Source organism: Cetorhinus maximus, chromosome 31 (genome assembly GCF_964194155.1).
Source record: "Cetorhinus maximus chromosome 31, sCetMax3.hap1.1, whole genome shotgun sequence".
Lineage (NCBI taxonomy): Eukaryota > Metazoa > Chordata > Chondrichthyes > Lamniformes > Cetorhinidae > Cetorhinus > Cetorhinus maximus.
The window spans coordinates 2,635,362-2,652,498 of NC_135909.1; the positions used below are offsets into that span (position 1 = coordinate 2,635,362).

Sequence of the window (17,137 nt, forward strand, 5' to 3'; positions counted from 1 at the left end):
GGAGACATAGGTTCCAACATGTAGACGGTAAATTTAGGACTGATGTCAGACAGGTTCTGAGGAGTTCAATAATCAGCGCTCGGAATGGACTCCTGATGGGGATAATGGAGCCCCAAACCATAGAAAAGTTACGGCACAGAAGGGGGGCCATTCGGCCTATCTTGTCCATGCCAGCCCGAGGACACCCAGGTGCCCTTTCTAATCCCACCTTCCTGCACCCGGCCCATAGCCCTGCAGCTTACAGCACCTAAGGTGCAGATTCAGGTACTTTTTAAGGGTTGAGTTTCTGCCTCTACCACCAACTTGGGCAGCGAATTCCAGACACCCACTACCCTCTGCGTGAAAAAAGTTCTTCCTCCTGTCCCCCCCTACACCTTCTGCCACTTATCTTGAATCTATGTCCCCTGGTTCTAGAATTCTCCACCAAGGGAAACAATTTTATCCTGTCCACTATCTATTCCCCTCATAATTTTGTACACCTCAATCAAGTCACCTCTCAGCCTTCTTTGTTCTAAGGAAAATAACCCCAACCTATCTAATATCTCCTTGTAGCTATACTTTTCTAACCCTGGCAACACTCTTGTAAACCTCCTCTGCACTCTCTCCAGAGCTATTACGCCCTTCCTGTAATGTGGTGACCAGAACTGTACACAATACTCCAGTTGTGGCCTCACCAGTGTTTTATACAATTCCAACATTATATCCTTACTTTTATATTCTATACCTCTGCCAATGAAGGAGAGCATTCCATATGTCTTCTTTACAACCTTGTCTACTTAAACTGCTGCCTTCAGGGACCTGTGTTTGTATGCCAAGATCTCTCACTTCATCTACCCCTCTTAGTATATTCCCATTTATTGTGTAATCCCTGTAACTGTTTGACCTCCCTAAATGTATGACCTCACACTTCTCTATGTTAAAATCCATCTGCCACTTTACCGCCCACTTCACCAACCCATCTATATTGTTTTGGAGATTATGGCTATCCTCTACACTATCCACTACTCGGCCAATCTTTGTGCCATCTGCAAATTTCCCAATCGTGCCCCCACGTTCACATCCAAATCGTTAATATATAACACAAACAGCAAGGGTCTCAACACCGAGCCCTGTGCAACACCACTTGAGACAACTTTCCATTCGTAAGGGCATCCATCGACCATTACCCTTTGTTTCCTGTTACAAAGCCAACCTTTTATCCAGTTTGCCACATTACCCTGAATCCCATGGGCTTTTACTTTCCTGACCAATCTGCCATGTGGGACCTTGTCAAATGCCTTGCTAAAATCCATGTACACAACATGCACTGCACTACCTTCATCAACCCTTCTTGTCACCTCCTCAAAGAATTCAATCAAATTTGTGATGCAAGACCTTCCTTTAACAAATCCATGCTGACCATCCCTGACTAGTGCATGCCTTTCATCATGACAGCTAATCTTATCTCTCAGGATTGATTCTACTAATTTCCTCACCGCCAATGTAAGACTAACTGGCCTATAATTGTTTGGCATTTCCTTTGATCCCTTTTTAAACAATGGAACTACCTTTGCATTTCTCCAGTACCTCCCCTGTATCTAGTGAAGATTGGAAAATCATCCTCAGAGCATCTGCTATCTCCTCCCTGCCTTCCTTCAGCAGCCTCAGAAACAATCCATCTGGCCCTGGTGACTTATCAATCTTCAAGGCTTTCAACCCTTCGCGTACTTCCTCTCTCTTTATGACTATCCCGTCCAATATTATAACTATCCCATCCAATGTCTCGCAGTGTTCCTCCTGGACTACTATATCTACATCCTCCCTTTCCTTTGTAAACACGGAGACAAAATATTCATTCAAAACTCTTCCCACAACCTCTGTATCTACACACAAGTTTCCATCTTCATCTCTGAAACGTCCCACTTTTTCCTTAACTAACCTTTTAGCATTGATGTATTGGTAAAACGCCTTTGGGTTATCTTTAACTTGCTAATCTTTTTTCATGCTCTCTCTTTGATTTCCTTTTTTACTTCGTCCCTGTACTTCCTATATTCGTCTAGGCTATCTGCAGTGCTTAGTTCTTTGTGCCTATCGTACGCTTTCTTTTTCTGTTTGATCTTCCCCTGTATTCCTCTAGACAGCCAGCGGGGTCTAGATTTGGCAGTACCACTCTTATTTTTGTAGGAGACAATGTCTACTTTGTACAATTAGGATCTCGCTTTTTAGTGCTTCCCACTGGTTTTCCACTGTTTTATCCTCCAGCAGTACTGCCCAGTCGACCTCAGCCAAGTCCCTTCTCATTTCTGCAAAATTCGCCTTCCCCCAGTTCAAGACTTTTACTCCTGCCTCATCTCTGTCCTTTTCCATGGTAGTGCTAAATCTAACTGAATTGTGATCACTGTCCCCGATATGGTTGTCAACTGTCACTCCACCCACTTGCCCTTCTTCGTTCCCCAAGACTAGGTCTAGAATTGCATCTCCTCTCGTTGGGTTTGTCACTAATTGGTTGAAAAAATGTTCCTGGACACACTGCGTGAATTTTTCTCCCTCAGTGCCCCTTATATTGTTTGAATCCCAGTTGATGTTAGGATAGTTGAAGTCTCTTACTATTATTACCCTCTTGTTCTTACAAGCAGAAATTTGCCTACATATTCGTTCTTCTATCTCCCTTTCACTATTTGGGGGTATGTAGTATACTCCCAGTAGTGTGACTGCCCCTTTTTTATTTCTAAGCTCAATCCATAAAGCCTCGTTTGTTGACCCATTTAATATATCATCCCTTCTCACAACTGGAATTGATTCTTTAACCATTAGTGCTATCCCCCCCTCCTTTTTTATCTCCTACTCTATCGTGTCTAAAGACTCTATAACCAGGGATGTTAAGCTCCCCCTCCCCCCCCAAAAAACTTCCGCTCCTCCCCCTTCCCCCACCCACGGGCGAAGGATCCCCTGGAATCATTAAGCAGCCATATTGGGAAAAGGGTGGGGGGAGGGGAGTTCTGTGGGTGGGCTGAATGGTCTCCCTGGCCTGTAATGGCCTTGTGAACCTGCCTGTGTCTGGCACTTGGGTTGAGGCTCTGGCAGCTGAAGGGTTACAAACCGGCTTCGTTTCCAACTGTGGAGAAAAGTAGCCTTGGCCCCCACAGCAAAGTCTCCTGGCAAAGGAGCCTGGCAGAGGAACCTCGATTGTTTCTGGGCCATTATCACACGGTTCAGAGGGTTGTTTTTTTTTGGTTGTTGTTTTTGGAATTATACACCCTTAACCCCTTCACTGCCGGCTGCTGCCTCCTGCTGACACGGGGGTTGGGGAAGAGCTCGGCTCATGTCTCTGCACAGGACCGGGAAAGCGTTGGGAATCCGGCTGCTGTGGTGGGTCTGGAGCCGTAGGTTTAAGATGGGTAGACGGGGTGGAGGCGGGGGGAATGATATGTTGCAGTTTGTTTTCCCTGCCTCCCAGTAATTACCCTCCCCACTATCCTAAAGGAGATGGTCCTCACTGGGGTCAACCCCTCGGACATCTCAGCCAAGTGGCCATTCACTGAGCACGTGTTGAATGTGCTATTTGACTTTGGGTGGCTTCGCAGCTCAGCCGGCCCTCATCCCTTTTCCAGCGAAGGGGACTTTCGTGGGAAGTTTTTTTTTTTACCCTGCCTCTGCCCCAGGAGCACCATAGCTAAACTTAAAGCTACCCACACTGCCGCTCCCACCCCAGCTGGGGTGAACCAACACCATCCAACCCCCCCCCCCGTCCCCCCATCCAGGCAGGCAACGGAATTAAGAATCTGCCAATATACTGGGCTCAGTGATAGCCCAGCACTGCGGGTTGAAGTTGTGGATTTAGAGCGGGTATACTTTCCACCCAGGAGCCTGAGGCTGCACGGTTTCTATACTGGGTGTTGCTGCCCTTGTGTTTGTGTGTGAGGGAGCTGGAGATAGTATTCAGATCAGAACATGACACTGCTTTGCTTTATCATGGAGAACAGCAAAGCGCTTTAATCTGGCCTTGCTACTCAAAAGATGCCCTCTACGCTGTATCCCCTCCTTCTCCTCCTCCTCATTCTTGCTATTTTTTTGTGTGTGCCCCCCACCCCCGCTCAGGCAGTGGCTATTCAACCACAGGTGCTTCACAGCCAAGCCCAATCTACCTCCGCTAGATACTTTTCAACACGAGTCACTGGGCAGCAATCGGGACAGAAACTCGTGACTCCCAGTCCTCAGCAGGGAGGTGTGCGAGGCACACCACAGGCGAGCTCCGCAGGGGAGGGTCTCAGCACAAAGCGCACTTCAGGGACGCTGCTGATTTCATTTGGCAAACATGTACAGAGCTCAGTACGGGGGCACTAGCACGTTGCTTAAAATGTCAGCTTGACTAACCAGATGGCGCTGCCCAATCCCACATCGAGGACTTGAATTTATGACCTGTTGAGGGGGTGCTGCACTGTTGAAGGTGCCAGGTCTTTCAGTTGAGATGTTAAACCAAGGCCCCTTTGGGCAGGTGTTTGAGATCCCGCGGCACTGTTGGACAAGCAGGGAGTTCTCCCGGTGTCCTAGGGCCAGCATTTCTCAAATCAAAACAAAACTGATCAATAGGTTACTTGGCAGCTGCTTGTATTAACTGCATGTGCGTCCTAGAGGGAGAGCTGTGGGCAGTGGGCCCGGTGCATGTGAACAGTTCTGGTCCCCATACATAAGAAGGACATAGAGGCACTGGAGAAGGTACAAAATGAGATTTAGGAGGATGACACCAGAACTGAGGGGTTATATCCGTCAAGAAAGGCCGAACAGCCTGGGGCTATTTTCTCTAGGAAAGAGAAGACGGAGGGGTGACCTGATGGGAGTCAGATCATGAAAGGGTTTTCGATAGGCCCGACGTAGAAATGATTCTCTTGTGGGCGAGAGCAGAACTAGGGCCAGCAGTAGAAGATAGTCACCGATAAACCCAATCGGGAATTCAGGAGGAGCTCCTTTAACTAGAGGGTGTGGAGAATGAGGGAACTCGCTACCACAGGGAGTGGTTGAGGTGAATAGCGTGGATACGTTTTAAGGGGAAGTTTGGATAAACGCAGGAGGATGGAAAGATTGATGGGGTGGGGCAAAGAGGAGTAGGAGACGTGCAGAGCAAAAACACCGTCATTAAGACCTGTTGGGCCGAGAGTTATTCTGAAGCTGTTTCCATTGGGCTTTGTGCCTGTTCCAGGATGTACAGCAGGCTGCCACCAGGGGCCGCTGCCTGCCGGCCGGGCGCCTGTTGATCTGTTTCTGCAACGGCCAACACCCCATCCCGCATGCCAGCTCTGTGTGCGCTGAGCATTTTGGCTCTGTAACCCTCTCAGTGCTGCAGGCTTGCAGCTGGGGGCGAGGCCCAGAGAGGGCGGCCACTGCACGTTTACTGCTGCCCGGTCGGGCTGTGGAGGCAGGAGCCTGTGGGCCACTCAAATACTCGGGGAGTGAGGAGGCTTGTCGTCGGGGATGCAGTCCCGTTGTGGCCTCGTCCGATTGCTGCCACGGTTGGAATTTTAGCTCCGGATTTGCAGCCTTGAAATGAATGCTGATGAGCTCCTGCCATGTAAGGCACACACACACACAGACACACACGCTCCTGCTCCCAGCCAGCGATCTAAAACCAGCGCTGGGGTCCTAACTAACTCGTAGAGCGCCACCCTGCAGATTGGGTGGCCTGCTAATAATTTTACCCCCACCATCACACTGTCATGTTGCTTGCAAAGCCTTCCTGGAGAATTTGCTGTGAACCCCGGCGATTTATCCGGCCGTGGGATGTGTTAATGGCCTGAATTGCACTGCAGCCTTGTCCTGGAAGGTGCTGTCTGCTGAGAGCAAGCTCTGCTGTTAAGGGGATCCCAAACTGAACTCGTCTCGTTGGCTCTGTGGGTCGGTGCCCTGTTTGCTGAGCCACACAGAGTCCAGTGGAAGGTGGAGTGGGGCGCTAGCTCGCTCCTGGGCCCTGTCCTGAGGGAGGCTCCGCCGTCAGCCCGAGTTTGAAATTGGGTTTTCGGGGTGGGAGAGGGGCTTCAGCCTGGGGTCCACTGTTAAGTGTTGTGGGTCACAATGTAATATGTTAAAAGTGGTGTTTTCTTTTTGAGCCTCCTCCAACAGCCTGCCCAGGCAGTGAGAGTGCTGGCTGCTGCTCCTGCTGCTGCTGCTGTGGGCCCAGTTTCCTGCTGGCCTCGCTCCCAGTGTGTCTTCCTGCAGCTGCTGCAGAACTAGCTCCATCCAGTTTGAGGCTCCAGGCTTGCCCATAAATCTCCGGTGTTCCCAGAGTTTTGCAATGGCTGGAAGCACAAAGGCCTGTTTACTTTTCTCTCCCTCCCTCTCTCTCTAGCTCGTTCTTCCCTCCCTGCTTCCCTCTCCCACACTCCCTGTTGCCCGTTGCCTGTCTTTCTCTCTCTCTCTCTCTCTCTCTTTTCACACTCCTCCTCCTCCTCCTCCCCCCACCCATGCTCAGTGGAACAGTGCCACAGGGCGTCTGGAGCTAGTTAAGTTTCTGAAGGAAAGCCAGATTGCTAGACTGGAAGGGACAGCTTCCTCCAAACACGGGGCTGTTTTTGGAGCTGCATCTGGCTTTTCTGTCCCTTTTTACTTTAACCAAAACCATGTCGATAGGGAGGCAGGGTAGTCACGTACAACCAGAGCAGCCTTTGAATCCTTTTTCTTCTCCCTCTCCCCTCACCGCCCCACCTCTTCTGAAGCGTCTTAACTCTGGGAAATGTCTCCTGCGTTGCCCGAAAACCTGGTCTCTTGTATGTGATTGTTTCCCTGCAGTTCCCTGGCAGCAGTGTGTGTGTGTGTAACTGCCCTGCTGAATAATGTGCCTCTCTGTGGCGTAGTGAGCACCACAGACCAGGCGACCCCCATGTTCAGCCTTTGGTCTGGCGGGCCTCGGCCACCCGTTTGAATCCAGATCTGAAGATCGATCTTTGGGCGGTGGTGGCTGGCTGCTCGACTGTGGTGTGCGTCCTGTGGCGCTGCTTGGCAGAGGATTTGATTCTCTTCCTGCCACGTGCTTGTGAGACACACTGTCCAGTTGCAGAACCCTCCCCGCAGTGCGCATTGAGATCAGCTGACGGGACGTGTTAGGGATTGACCTGCTCTCAGACTCTCGGGGTGGCGCTTTTGAAGTTTTGGCGCTTGGGTGCAGACTGATTCCAAAATAGCACCTGAATTATATTGGTCTATTTCAGTGCTGTGCACCCATTCGGCACAACCAGTCCAAACCGGCGTTTATGCTCCACTCGAGCCTCCTCCCACCTTTTTCATCGTCGTATTCCCTTCTCTCTCATATAGTTGTCTCGTTTCCCCTCAAGCTTATCTGTACTATTCACCTCAACCACTCCCTGTGGTAGCAAGTTCCACATTCTCCCCACGCTCCTGGTCACCATATTAGAAAAAGGATATAGGGGCACTAGAGAGGGCGCAGAGAAGATTTACAAGGATGATCCCAGAAACGTGTGGGTATAAATATCACCAATGGATTGACAGGCTGGGTGTCCTCCCTTGGAAAAGGAGGGCTGAGGGTGACCTAATAGAGGTCTTTAAAATTCGGAAAAGGTTTTGATAAGAGCGGATACAGAGAAAACATTTCCTCTCATGGGCAAGAGTAAAACTGGGACCCGTCAATATAAAAATGGTCACCAAAAAAATCCAATTGAGTATTCGGGAGAAAATTCTTTCTGAAGTGTTGTCACTCGAGACTCATTTGGATCTCACCAGACCCAAAATTGAGCTTGATTTAGAACTTAATTTTTATGTAAAGTTTTTCTTTGCATTAAAAGATATTCTTTATCCTATTAGAGAAGGATAATCTGGCACGGTTTGTTAACAGAGCATTTTAAACCACCAGAGTCTCTATTCCACCATCTAAACAATTCAAAATCAAATCTTAAAAAAAGCTATACAGAAATATTTTCTAGTGACATTGAGGTCATTTTTCTAGTAAATTAGAAATATATTCAAAAGTTTTTAAAGAGGTGCCTGTTGGAGTCCGTGTGGTCAAAAGAAGCAGCTTAATTTTTTTTAGAGGTGCCTCTAAGCTCGAGTTAGTGAAAATTCCCCGTGGTAATTAATCCCATCTCTGGACTTGCTCCATCTCGGTGGGCAGGGGACCAGATTCTAGCGCGATTTTCTTCTCAAGCGGGAGGCAAAGCGTTTGTGGAAGCTGGATTTGCCCTGGACATAACCTAGGCTTGAAACCCCGCGACTTTCTTACACTAGGCTGGGGGGGGAAACCAGCAGAGAGACCCTTGTGGCCCCTGTACAGATCGTTTCTCCTGGGCTCCAGCATCCTGAAGCATTTTGTAGCTGGCTAAATACTTCCTCTAAATATAGTCGCCGTCACTGAGGCAAACCGGGCAAGTGGGCAAGATCCCACAAAAGGCGCAGTCGATGTGTGTGTCTGTGGTGGTGGCTGAGGGAGAGACATTGTCCTAGGCTACGTGATATAAGCTGCCTGGGTTCTCAATTGGGAGCAAGCCACATTACCTCAAGGTCAGAAAACTCCCAAATGGCAAATGACGATAGACTTTCCCTTTGTTCCTGTGTATTATTAATCATTTTTTGTTTTATCCGAATATGTTTGTTGCACATACAAGTTTTTTTTTGTCTTTCTCCCTCTGCAGCTCGTTTATCCTGGATGAGTTTAAACGCAAATACTCGAACGAGGACACTCTATCTGTCGCATTGCCGCATTTTTGGGAACATTTCGACAAGGAGGGCTGGTCCATCTGGTACGGCGAGTACAGATACCCCACTGAACTCACCCTGACCTTCATGAGCTGTAACCTGATTTCTGGTAAGGTTCCTCGCTATTCCAGGGCAGAGTTCTCCTGCGCCTCTGAACGCACAGCAGGAGCTGCCTCTCCGCAGCCAGTAAATTACTTTCTAAGGATGTCACGGAGGCCAAACTGGGGCGCGTCAGCAAAACGCGTTGCGTTGAGTTATCAGCCGTGACCCTGTGAGTAGCACACATGCCTCCAAGTCAGCAGATTGTGGGTTCAAATCCCGCTTCTCAAGGCCTTGACCCCGTAATCCTGTCTTGACGTGCCAGTGCTGAGGGGGGGAGTGCTGCACCGTCAGAGGTGCTGTCTTTTGGATGAGATGTTAAACCGCTGCCCGCCCCCTCAAGTGAGTGTAAATGATGCCCGCAGCCACTATTGGGAGAAGGAGCGCGGGGGAGTTCTTCCTGCCGTCCTGGGGCCAATATTTATCCCTCAACCAGTTCCAGAAGCTGATTATCTGGCCGCTGCTTGTGGGAGTTTGCTGCCTGCCAATCGGCTGCAGTGTTTCCCACGTTACAACGGGGACTACGTTTGGAAAGTACTTTGGCTGTAAGGTGCTTTGGAATGTCCTGAAGCTGTGAAAGGCACTACACAGATGAAAGTCTTTTCTCCTTGTATGACCACTGCCAATAGCACCTGTGCCCCTAAGGCCAGGAATGCAGGCTGGTGTGAATCCAGCCTGTTAACCTCCTTGGCAAGTGTGATACCCTCCGCTTGGTGACTGTCGATGCAAACTCACAGGAACAATGATTGGAGCATTGGGAGTGACAACACAGAAACTAGGAGCAGGAGGAGGCCATTCGGCCCTTCGAGCCTGCTCCCCCATTCATTATGATCGTGACTGATCATCCAACTCAATAGCCTGCTCCTGCTTTCTCCCCGTACCCTTTGATCCCTTTTGCCCCAAGAGCTATACCTAACTCCTTCTTGAAAACAGACTGTTTTGGTCTCAACTACTTTCTGTGGTAGCAAATTCCACAGGCTCACCACTCTCTGGGTGAAGAAATTTCTCCTCATTTCAGTCCTAAATGGTCTACCCCATATCCTCAGACTGTGACCCCTGGTTCTGGACTCCCCCCACCATCGGGAACATCCTTCCTGCATCTACCCTGTCTAGTCCTGTTAGAATTTTATAGGTTTCAATGAGATCCCCCCTCGTTCTTCTGAACTCCAGCGAATATAATCCTAACCGACTCAATCTCTCCTCATGCAACCAGAAGGCAGTAACCATCGGAAGAGGCCAAGGGACAGATTAAGTGCAGCTTTGATTAAATGTTGGGGCTGTGCAGTGCCTGACTCTCACCTGTCATGTTGGACTCGAAACGTTAACTCTGTTTCTCTCTCCACAGATGCTGCTGGACCTGTTGGGTTTTTCTAGCACTTGCTGTTTTCGCTTCTCTCTTCCCCCTCTAGTTTGTGCGGTGTTGATTGTTGCTTTGCTGGATTCCCGTTTGACCTGTAACTTCCTCCTGTTTCCAGGTATGTTCCAGCGCCTGGACAAGCTTCGCAAGAACGCTTTCGCCAGTGTGATCCTGTTTGGGGCAAACAACGAGAGCAGCATCTCCGGGATCTGGGTGTTCCGTGGTCACGAGCTTGCCTTCCCGGTACGACCTTTCAGCAGCGTCCTGTTCTGGCTGTTAGCGACGAGGCTGGGTTAGCGCTCTGTGCAGGCTTGTTGCGCTTAACGCTTGCTCGCTGTTGGGGGCAGGTGCAGAATCGTGCATGTCCTCATTTAATAGTTCCTTTGAACCCCCTTTGGCCAGGTCAGGAGACACGTAGCGACCGAGCCACGGGCGTGAGGCTCTCTTGGCTTTTTGCTTCGGTTTGATTCTGGCGGAGTGACTGACCTGTTACATGACCTCCCCGCCCCTAAAGTTGACAGGCTGTAATCTGCGCCAAGCGTACAATTTGATCAGGAGTCGAGAAACTTGGTGACTTTAAGGCGTAGCTTACTAACTCGTGGCTCCTGCCTGAGTGGAGTTTCCCCTCGGGCCTCGGGCCAGCGTCCAGCCTGCTGTCGAACTCGGCTCCCTGCTCCCCGTGCCACTGCTGTCAGCCGCGAGCGAGAGCTCTTCAGGTAACGGTGGGGACCAGGGTTCCTGCTGCCGATCCCCATCCAGTCGCTCCTGCTGAAAAGCGATGCCTTGCCAGGCCGAATGGCCTCTTGATGTTGGCCAGCAGCCTGTAAGCCCCTGGCTGAGCTGGCAGCTTCAGAAGAGGGGAACGGGATAGAGAGTAAGGGGGCTGCGTCGTGGCGGGATTGGCTCGGGTGCTTAATGGGTTTTTCTTTCTCTCTCTCTTTCCCCATTCAGATGTCTGCTGACTGGCAAGTGGACTATGAGTCATACAGCTGGCGGAAGCTGGACGCTGACAGTGAGGAGTGCCGGACAATGGTGAAGGAATACTTCACCTGGGAGGGGGAGTTTAAGCATGTGGGCAAGACCTTCAACCAGGGCAAGATCTTCAAGTGAGCGACAGACTCTGTGCCAGTTCAATACCGGCAGTCCCTTCACCAGACTGCTGACCCCACCCCACTGCACGTGGCAATAACATCGGCTGCTATTTTTAAATCACAGATGCAGAATAAAAAGAAACTTACTTCATTTTTTTGCTGCCTTTTGTCCGTTATGTTCCTTTGGCATCTATGCTGCCAGGACCAAACTCCGGAACTTTGAGCCCATAATCTGAGCCGACGTTCTGTGGCGGCGCTGAGGGAGTGCTGCCTTGCCGAAGGTGTGATGTGACGTCAAACCCGGGCCCTTTTGCCCGCTGGTTCGGGCGGCTGTTGAAAGATTTTTGAGGAGCAGGTTTTTTTCTCTTGATCAATGCTCTTTTTTTCCAAACAAACACCTTCATTCATCTCCTCGCTGGCCCAGAGTTGCCACGAGCGACATTTTGTTCACTGCACTTCAGAGCAATATTGAGATCCCTTCCTGTTTCTATCCCCTCTTCTCCTGTTCTCATACCTCTCACTACTCCTCGACTTTCTTTAGCTTCCTCCAAGCGGCCCATCAATGCACTTGTTGCTGACTCTTTGCCAGAAACGAACTCATCCTACTCTCTCGTTCGCTTGGGACTGTTCTTGCCAGTCCCCCTCCCTGTCCAATTTCCCCCCCACCCCCACACACTTTGTGCTTATACCCTGTGGACTCTGCCAGCAGTTCAGCTTTCACCACAATCCACATCTCCCCCCTCCCAAGTGTCTTGCTCACTTGGGAAAAGGTCCTTGTCATTCATAAGCTTATCGTGGATAATTGATGGTGTTTCTCACGTGTCGGCGCAGACTCGATGGGCTGAAGGGCCTCTTCTGTACTCTGTGATTCTGTGAATTGCATCAAATCATGGGCTTAATGGGAATGTGGTTGACGGATGATGATACCTTCTCCCGAAATGAAGCCCCCTTTCACCTGGCGATACCTTCCTCCACTTAGCCTGTCCAGACTGTCGTGGTGGTGGTGTGCCTCTCATCACCAAATCGCGCCTTGCTCTGTTCCCTTACACCTCTGGCACTTGCTTCCCTTTCAGTATCTCGCCTTGCCCCACCCACCTCGGGCCTCGATTAAAATCGGACTCCGCCCTGCCTCAGCTCCACTGCTGCTGCAGCCCTCGTCTGTGCCCATGTTACTTCTAGACTTGACCATTCCAATTGCTGCTCCCATGGTCTTACCCTCTAAAACTGAAGCCATTCAAAGCTCTAAGATAAAAGCAAAATACTGCGGATGCTGGTAACCTGAAATAAAAACAAAATGTTGGAAAAACTCAGCAGGCCTGACAAATGCTGTCAGATCTGAGTTTCTCCAGCATTACCTGGTTTTGTTTTAATTCAAAGCTCGGCTACCCACGTCCAAGAAGGCACCAAATCCCATTCACACATCACGCCCTGTGCTCACTGACCTATATTGGCTCCTGGTTAAGCAACACCTCGATTTTAAAATTCTCATGCATGTTTTCAAATTGTTCCATGGCTTTGACCCCTCCCAATCTCTGTAACCTCCTCCAGCCCCTACACCCCTCCCTATCTCTGTAACCCCCTCCAGCCCCTACATCCCTCCCTATCTCTGTAACCTCCTCCAGCCCCTACAACCCTCCCGATCTCTGTAACCTCCTCCATCCCCTACAACCCTCCCAATCTCTGTAACCTCCTCCAGCCCCTACACCCCTCCCTATCTCTGTAACCTCCTCCAGCCCCTACAACCCTCCCAATCTCTGTAACCTCCTCCAGCCCCTACAACCCTCCCTATCTCTGTAACCTCCTCCAGCCCCTACAACCCTCCCAATCTCTGTAACCCCCTCCAGCCCCTACACCCCTCCCTATCTCTGTAACCTCCTCCAGCCCCTACACCCCTCCCTATCTCTGTAACCCCCTCCAGCCCCTACACCCCTCCCTACCTCTGTAACCTCCTCCAGCCCCTACAACCCTCCCGATCTCTGTAACCTCCTCCATCCCCTACAACCCTCCCAATCTCTGTAACCTCCTCCAGCCCCTACACCCCTCCCTATCTCTGTAACCTCCTCCAGCCCCTACAACCCTCCCAATCTCTGTAACCTCCTCCAGCCCCTACAACCCTCCCTATCTCTGTAACCTCCTCCAGCCCCTACAACCCTCCCGATCTCTGTAACCTCCTCCATCCCCTACAACCCTCCCAATCTCTGTAACCTCCTCCAGCCCCTACACCCCTCCCTATCTCTGTAACCTCCTCCAGCCCCTACAACTCTCCCTATCTCTGTAACCTCCTCCAGCCCCTACAACCCTCCCAATCTCTGTAACCTCCTCCATCCCCTACAACCCTCCCAATCTCCGTAACCTCCTCCAGCCCCTACACCCCTCCCTATCTCTGTAACCTCCTCCAGCCCCTACAACCCTCCCAATATCTGTAACCTCCTCCAGCCCCTACAACCCTCCCTATCTCTGTAACCTCCTCCAGCCCCTACAACCCTCCCTATCTCTGTAACCTCCTCCAGCCCCTACAACCCTCCCTATCTCTGTAACCTCCTCCAGCCCCTACAACCCTCCCTATCTCTGTAACCTCCTCCAGTCCCTACAACTCTCCCAATCTCTGTAACCTCCTCCAGCCCCTACAACCCTCCCTATCTCTGTAACCTCCTCCAGCTCCTACAACTCTCCCTATCTCTGTAACCTCCTCCAGCCCCTACAACCCTCCCTATCTCTGTAACCTCCTCCAGCCCCTACAACCCTCCCTATCTCTGTAACCTCCTCCAGCCCCTACAACCCTCCCTATCTCTGTAACCTCCTCCAGCCCCTACAACCCTCCCTAACTCTGTAACCTCTTCCAGCCCCTACAACCCTCCCTATCTCCATAACCTTCTCCAGCCCCGACAACCCTCCCAATCTCTGTAACCTCTTCCACTCCCTACAACCCTCCCTATCTCTGTAAGCTCCTCCAGCCCCTACAACCCTCCCTATCTCCATAACCTCCTCCAGTCCCTACGACCCTCCCTATCTCTGTAACCTCTTACAACCCTCCCTGTCTCTGTAACCTCCTCCAGCCCCTACGACCCTCCCTATCTCTGTAACCTCCTCCAGCCCCTACGACCCTCCCTATCTCTGTAACCTCCTCCAGCCCCTACAACTCTCCCTATCTCTGTAACCTCCTCCAGCCCCTACAACCCTCCCATTCTCTGTAACCTCCTCCAGCCCCTACAACCCTCCCAATCTCTGTAACCTCCTCCAGCCCCTACAACCCTCCCAATCTCTGTAACCTCCTCCAGCCCCTACAACTCTCCCAATCTCTGTAACCTCCTCCAGCCCCTACAACTCTCCCTATCTCTGTAACCTCCTCCAGCCCCTACAACCCTCCCATTCTCTGTAACCTCCTCCAGCCCCTACAACCCTCCCTATCTCTGTAACCTCTTCTAGCCCCTACAACCCTCCCTATCTCCATAACCTTCTCCAGCCCCTACAACCCTCCCAATCTCTGTAACCTCTTCCACTCCCTACAACCCTCCCAATCTCTGTAACCTCCTCCAGCCCCTACAACCCTCCCTAATTCTGTAACCTCCTCCAGCCCCTACAACCCTCCCTAACTCTGTAACCTCTTCCAGCCCCTACAACCCTCCCTATCTCCATAACCTTCTCCAGCCCCTACAACCCTCCCAATCTCTGTAACCTCTTCCACTCCCTACAACCCTCCCAATCTCTGTAACCTCCTCCAGCCCCTACAACCCTCCCTATCTCCATAACCTCCTCCAGTCCCTACGACCCTCCCTATCTCTGTAACCCCTTACAACCCTCTATCTCTAACCTCTTCCAGCCCCTACAACCCTCCCTATCTCCATAACCTCCTCCAGCCCCTACAACCCTCCCTATCTTTGTAACCCCCTACAACCCTCCCTATCTCTGTAACCTCCTCTTGCCCCTATAACTCTCCAAGTCTCTAACCTCCACCAGCCCTTACAATCCTCCCTATCTCTGTAACAATCTCCAGCCCCTAAAACCCTCCCTTATCACTGTACCCTCCAGCTCCTACAACACTCCCTATCACTGTAACATCCTCAAGCCCCACAACCCTCTGCGATCTCCACTCCAATTCTGCTCTCTTGAACTTCCCCCGATTTCCATCGCTTCACCATTGGCGGCCGTGCCTTCAGCTGCCTGGGGACTAAGCTCTGGAATTCCCTCCCTAAACCTCTCCATCTCTCTCTCTCTCTCTTCACCCCCCACCCCCACTCTCCTTAAAACCAACCTTTTGGTCACCTGTCCCTAATTCCAAATTGGCTAATGTCAAATCTTTCTCTAAACCTTCTGCCTTATGACATTAAACTACCTTTGCAATGCTATATAGAAGTATTCCTATTGCTCAGTTAATGGCTCACCGTCTTATTTTGCTTCCCCTTTGTGTCGGCCATTCTGATACCGGGCAGGGCCTGTTGATGCTACTCTTCTGATTCCAAGTGAGGTGCAGTTTGCTGATAAGTTTTTTTTTAAAACTTGCATTTATATGTTGCCTTTCACCATCTCAGGGCATCCCAAAGTGCTTCGCAGCCAATGCACTTTAGGAGCGTGGTCATTCTTGTCATGTAGGAAATGTAGCAACCAATTTGCTCACAGCAAGCTCCCATAAACTGTGATAATGAGCAGATTATCTGTTTGTCATGTTGGCTGAGGGATGATTATGGCCCAGGACACTGGGGGGGGGGGGGGTGGGGGGGAGGGGGGGGTGGTGAAGGACTGCCCTGTTCATCCTCCATCTGTTCATGCCTGCCTCACGAGGGCACCTCAGTTTAATGCCTCATCCGAAAGGTGGAACCTCTGACGATGCAGCCAGCCTCTGCCCTCGGGAAGGAGACGGTGTTGGTGCCATGGTAATGCCACTGGACTAGTAATCCAGAGACCCCAGGCTCATGCTTTGGGGATGTGGGTTCAAATCTCACCGTGGGTAGCTGGTGGAATTTAAATTCCAAGTCAATTTTAGAAAAAAAAACTGGAATATAAAAGTCTCGGTAATGGTGACCATGAAGTGCACCATCGATTTGTTGTAAAAAAAAAACCATCTGGTTCACTCGTGTGGAAATAAGGAAATCTGCCATCCTTACCCGGTGCTGTGCCTACATGTGACTCCAGCTCCTACAACTCTCCCTATCACTGTAACGTCCTCCAGCCCCTCAACCCTCCACAACCTCCACTCCAATTCTGTTCTCTTGACCACCCCCCCGATTTCCATCGCTCCACCATTGGCGGCCGTGCCTTCAGCTACCTGGGGACTAAGCTCTGGAATTCCCTCCCTAAACCTCTCCATCTCTTTCCCCCCAACCTTGGACTCTCCTCACAGAGCAATGTGGTGGAGCCTTAACTGCCCCTCTGAAATGGCCCCAGCAAGCCACTCAGTTCAAGGGCAATTAGGGATGGACGACAGATGCTGGGCCTTGTCCATGATGCCCACATCCCATGAACAAAATAAGAAGTACTGGCGCTTGGGAGTGTCATCCTGTATTTTGTGCTCACGTAAGCCTCGGAAGGCATGCCCTCCTAACTCGGGCGAGCGCTGCCCACTGAGCTGCAGGTGACGGACAAACGTAACCGCGTGCGAAGTTTTGAGGTTTGAAATGAATGAGCTTGAGATAATTCTAGGCAGGCTTGAGATGTAGGGTGTGTCGGCAAAGGTGAGGGGGGGTTGACCTGAATTGGAGCACGGTTGGCTTTCAGCTGTTTTATTTTTGTTTTCGCAGGACAGTAAGAAAATCTTTTTTGTGTTCAGCAGTACGTGTGGAGGAGGGAGAAGAGAATGTAGGCGTGGAGTTCAGTGCAGCAAACAGGCAAGACAGGTCAAGACACTTTGAAGGAATAGAGCATAGCAAGTCCTAAACAGAAATACCCGGAAAAACTCAGCAAGTCTGGCAGCATCGGC

At 50.8% G+C, this 17,137-nt stretch overlaps 1 protein-coding gene and 1 long non-coding RNA gene across 2 annotated transcripts in view; one reads left to right on the top strand and one right to left on the bottom strand.

Moving 5' to 3' along the window:
- eef1g (eukaryotic translation elongation factor 1 gamma) overlaps positions 1-11,374 on the top strand; it is a 33,675-nt gene extending 22,301 nt beyond the window's left edge. Inside the window, exons 8-10 of the mRNA XM_078532888.1 lie at positions 8,613-8,785; positions 10,251-10,375; positions 11,084-11,374. Of these exons, the coding sequence (XP_078389014.1) occupies positions 8,613-8,785; positions 10,251-10,375; positions 11,084-11,242 (457 nt within the window). The 3' untranslated portion in view covers positions 11,243-11,374. The remainder of the gene's footprint in view (positions 1-8,612; positions 8,786-10,250; positions 10,376-11,083) is intronic.
- Positions 1-15,061, bottom strand: part of LOC144670196 (uncharacterized) — a 107,498-nt gene extending 92,437 nt beyond the window's left edge. Inside the window, exon 1 of the long non-coding RNA XR_013573840.1 lies at positions 15,011-15,061. This is a non-coding gene — a long non-coding RNA (uncharacterized LOC144670196). The remainder of the gene's footprint in view (positions 1-15,010) is intronic.
- Positions 15,062-17,137: the final 2,076 nt, after the last annotated feature.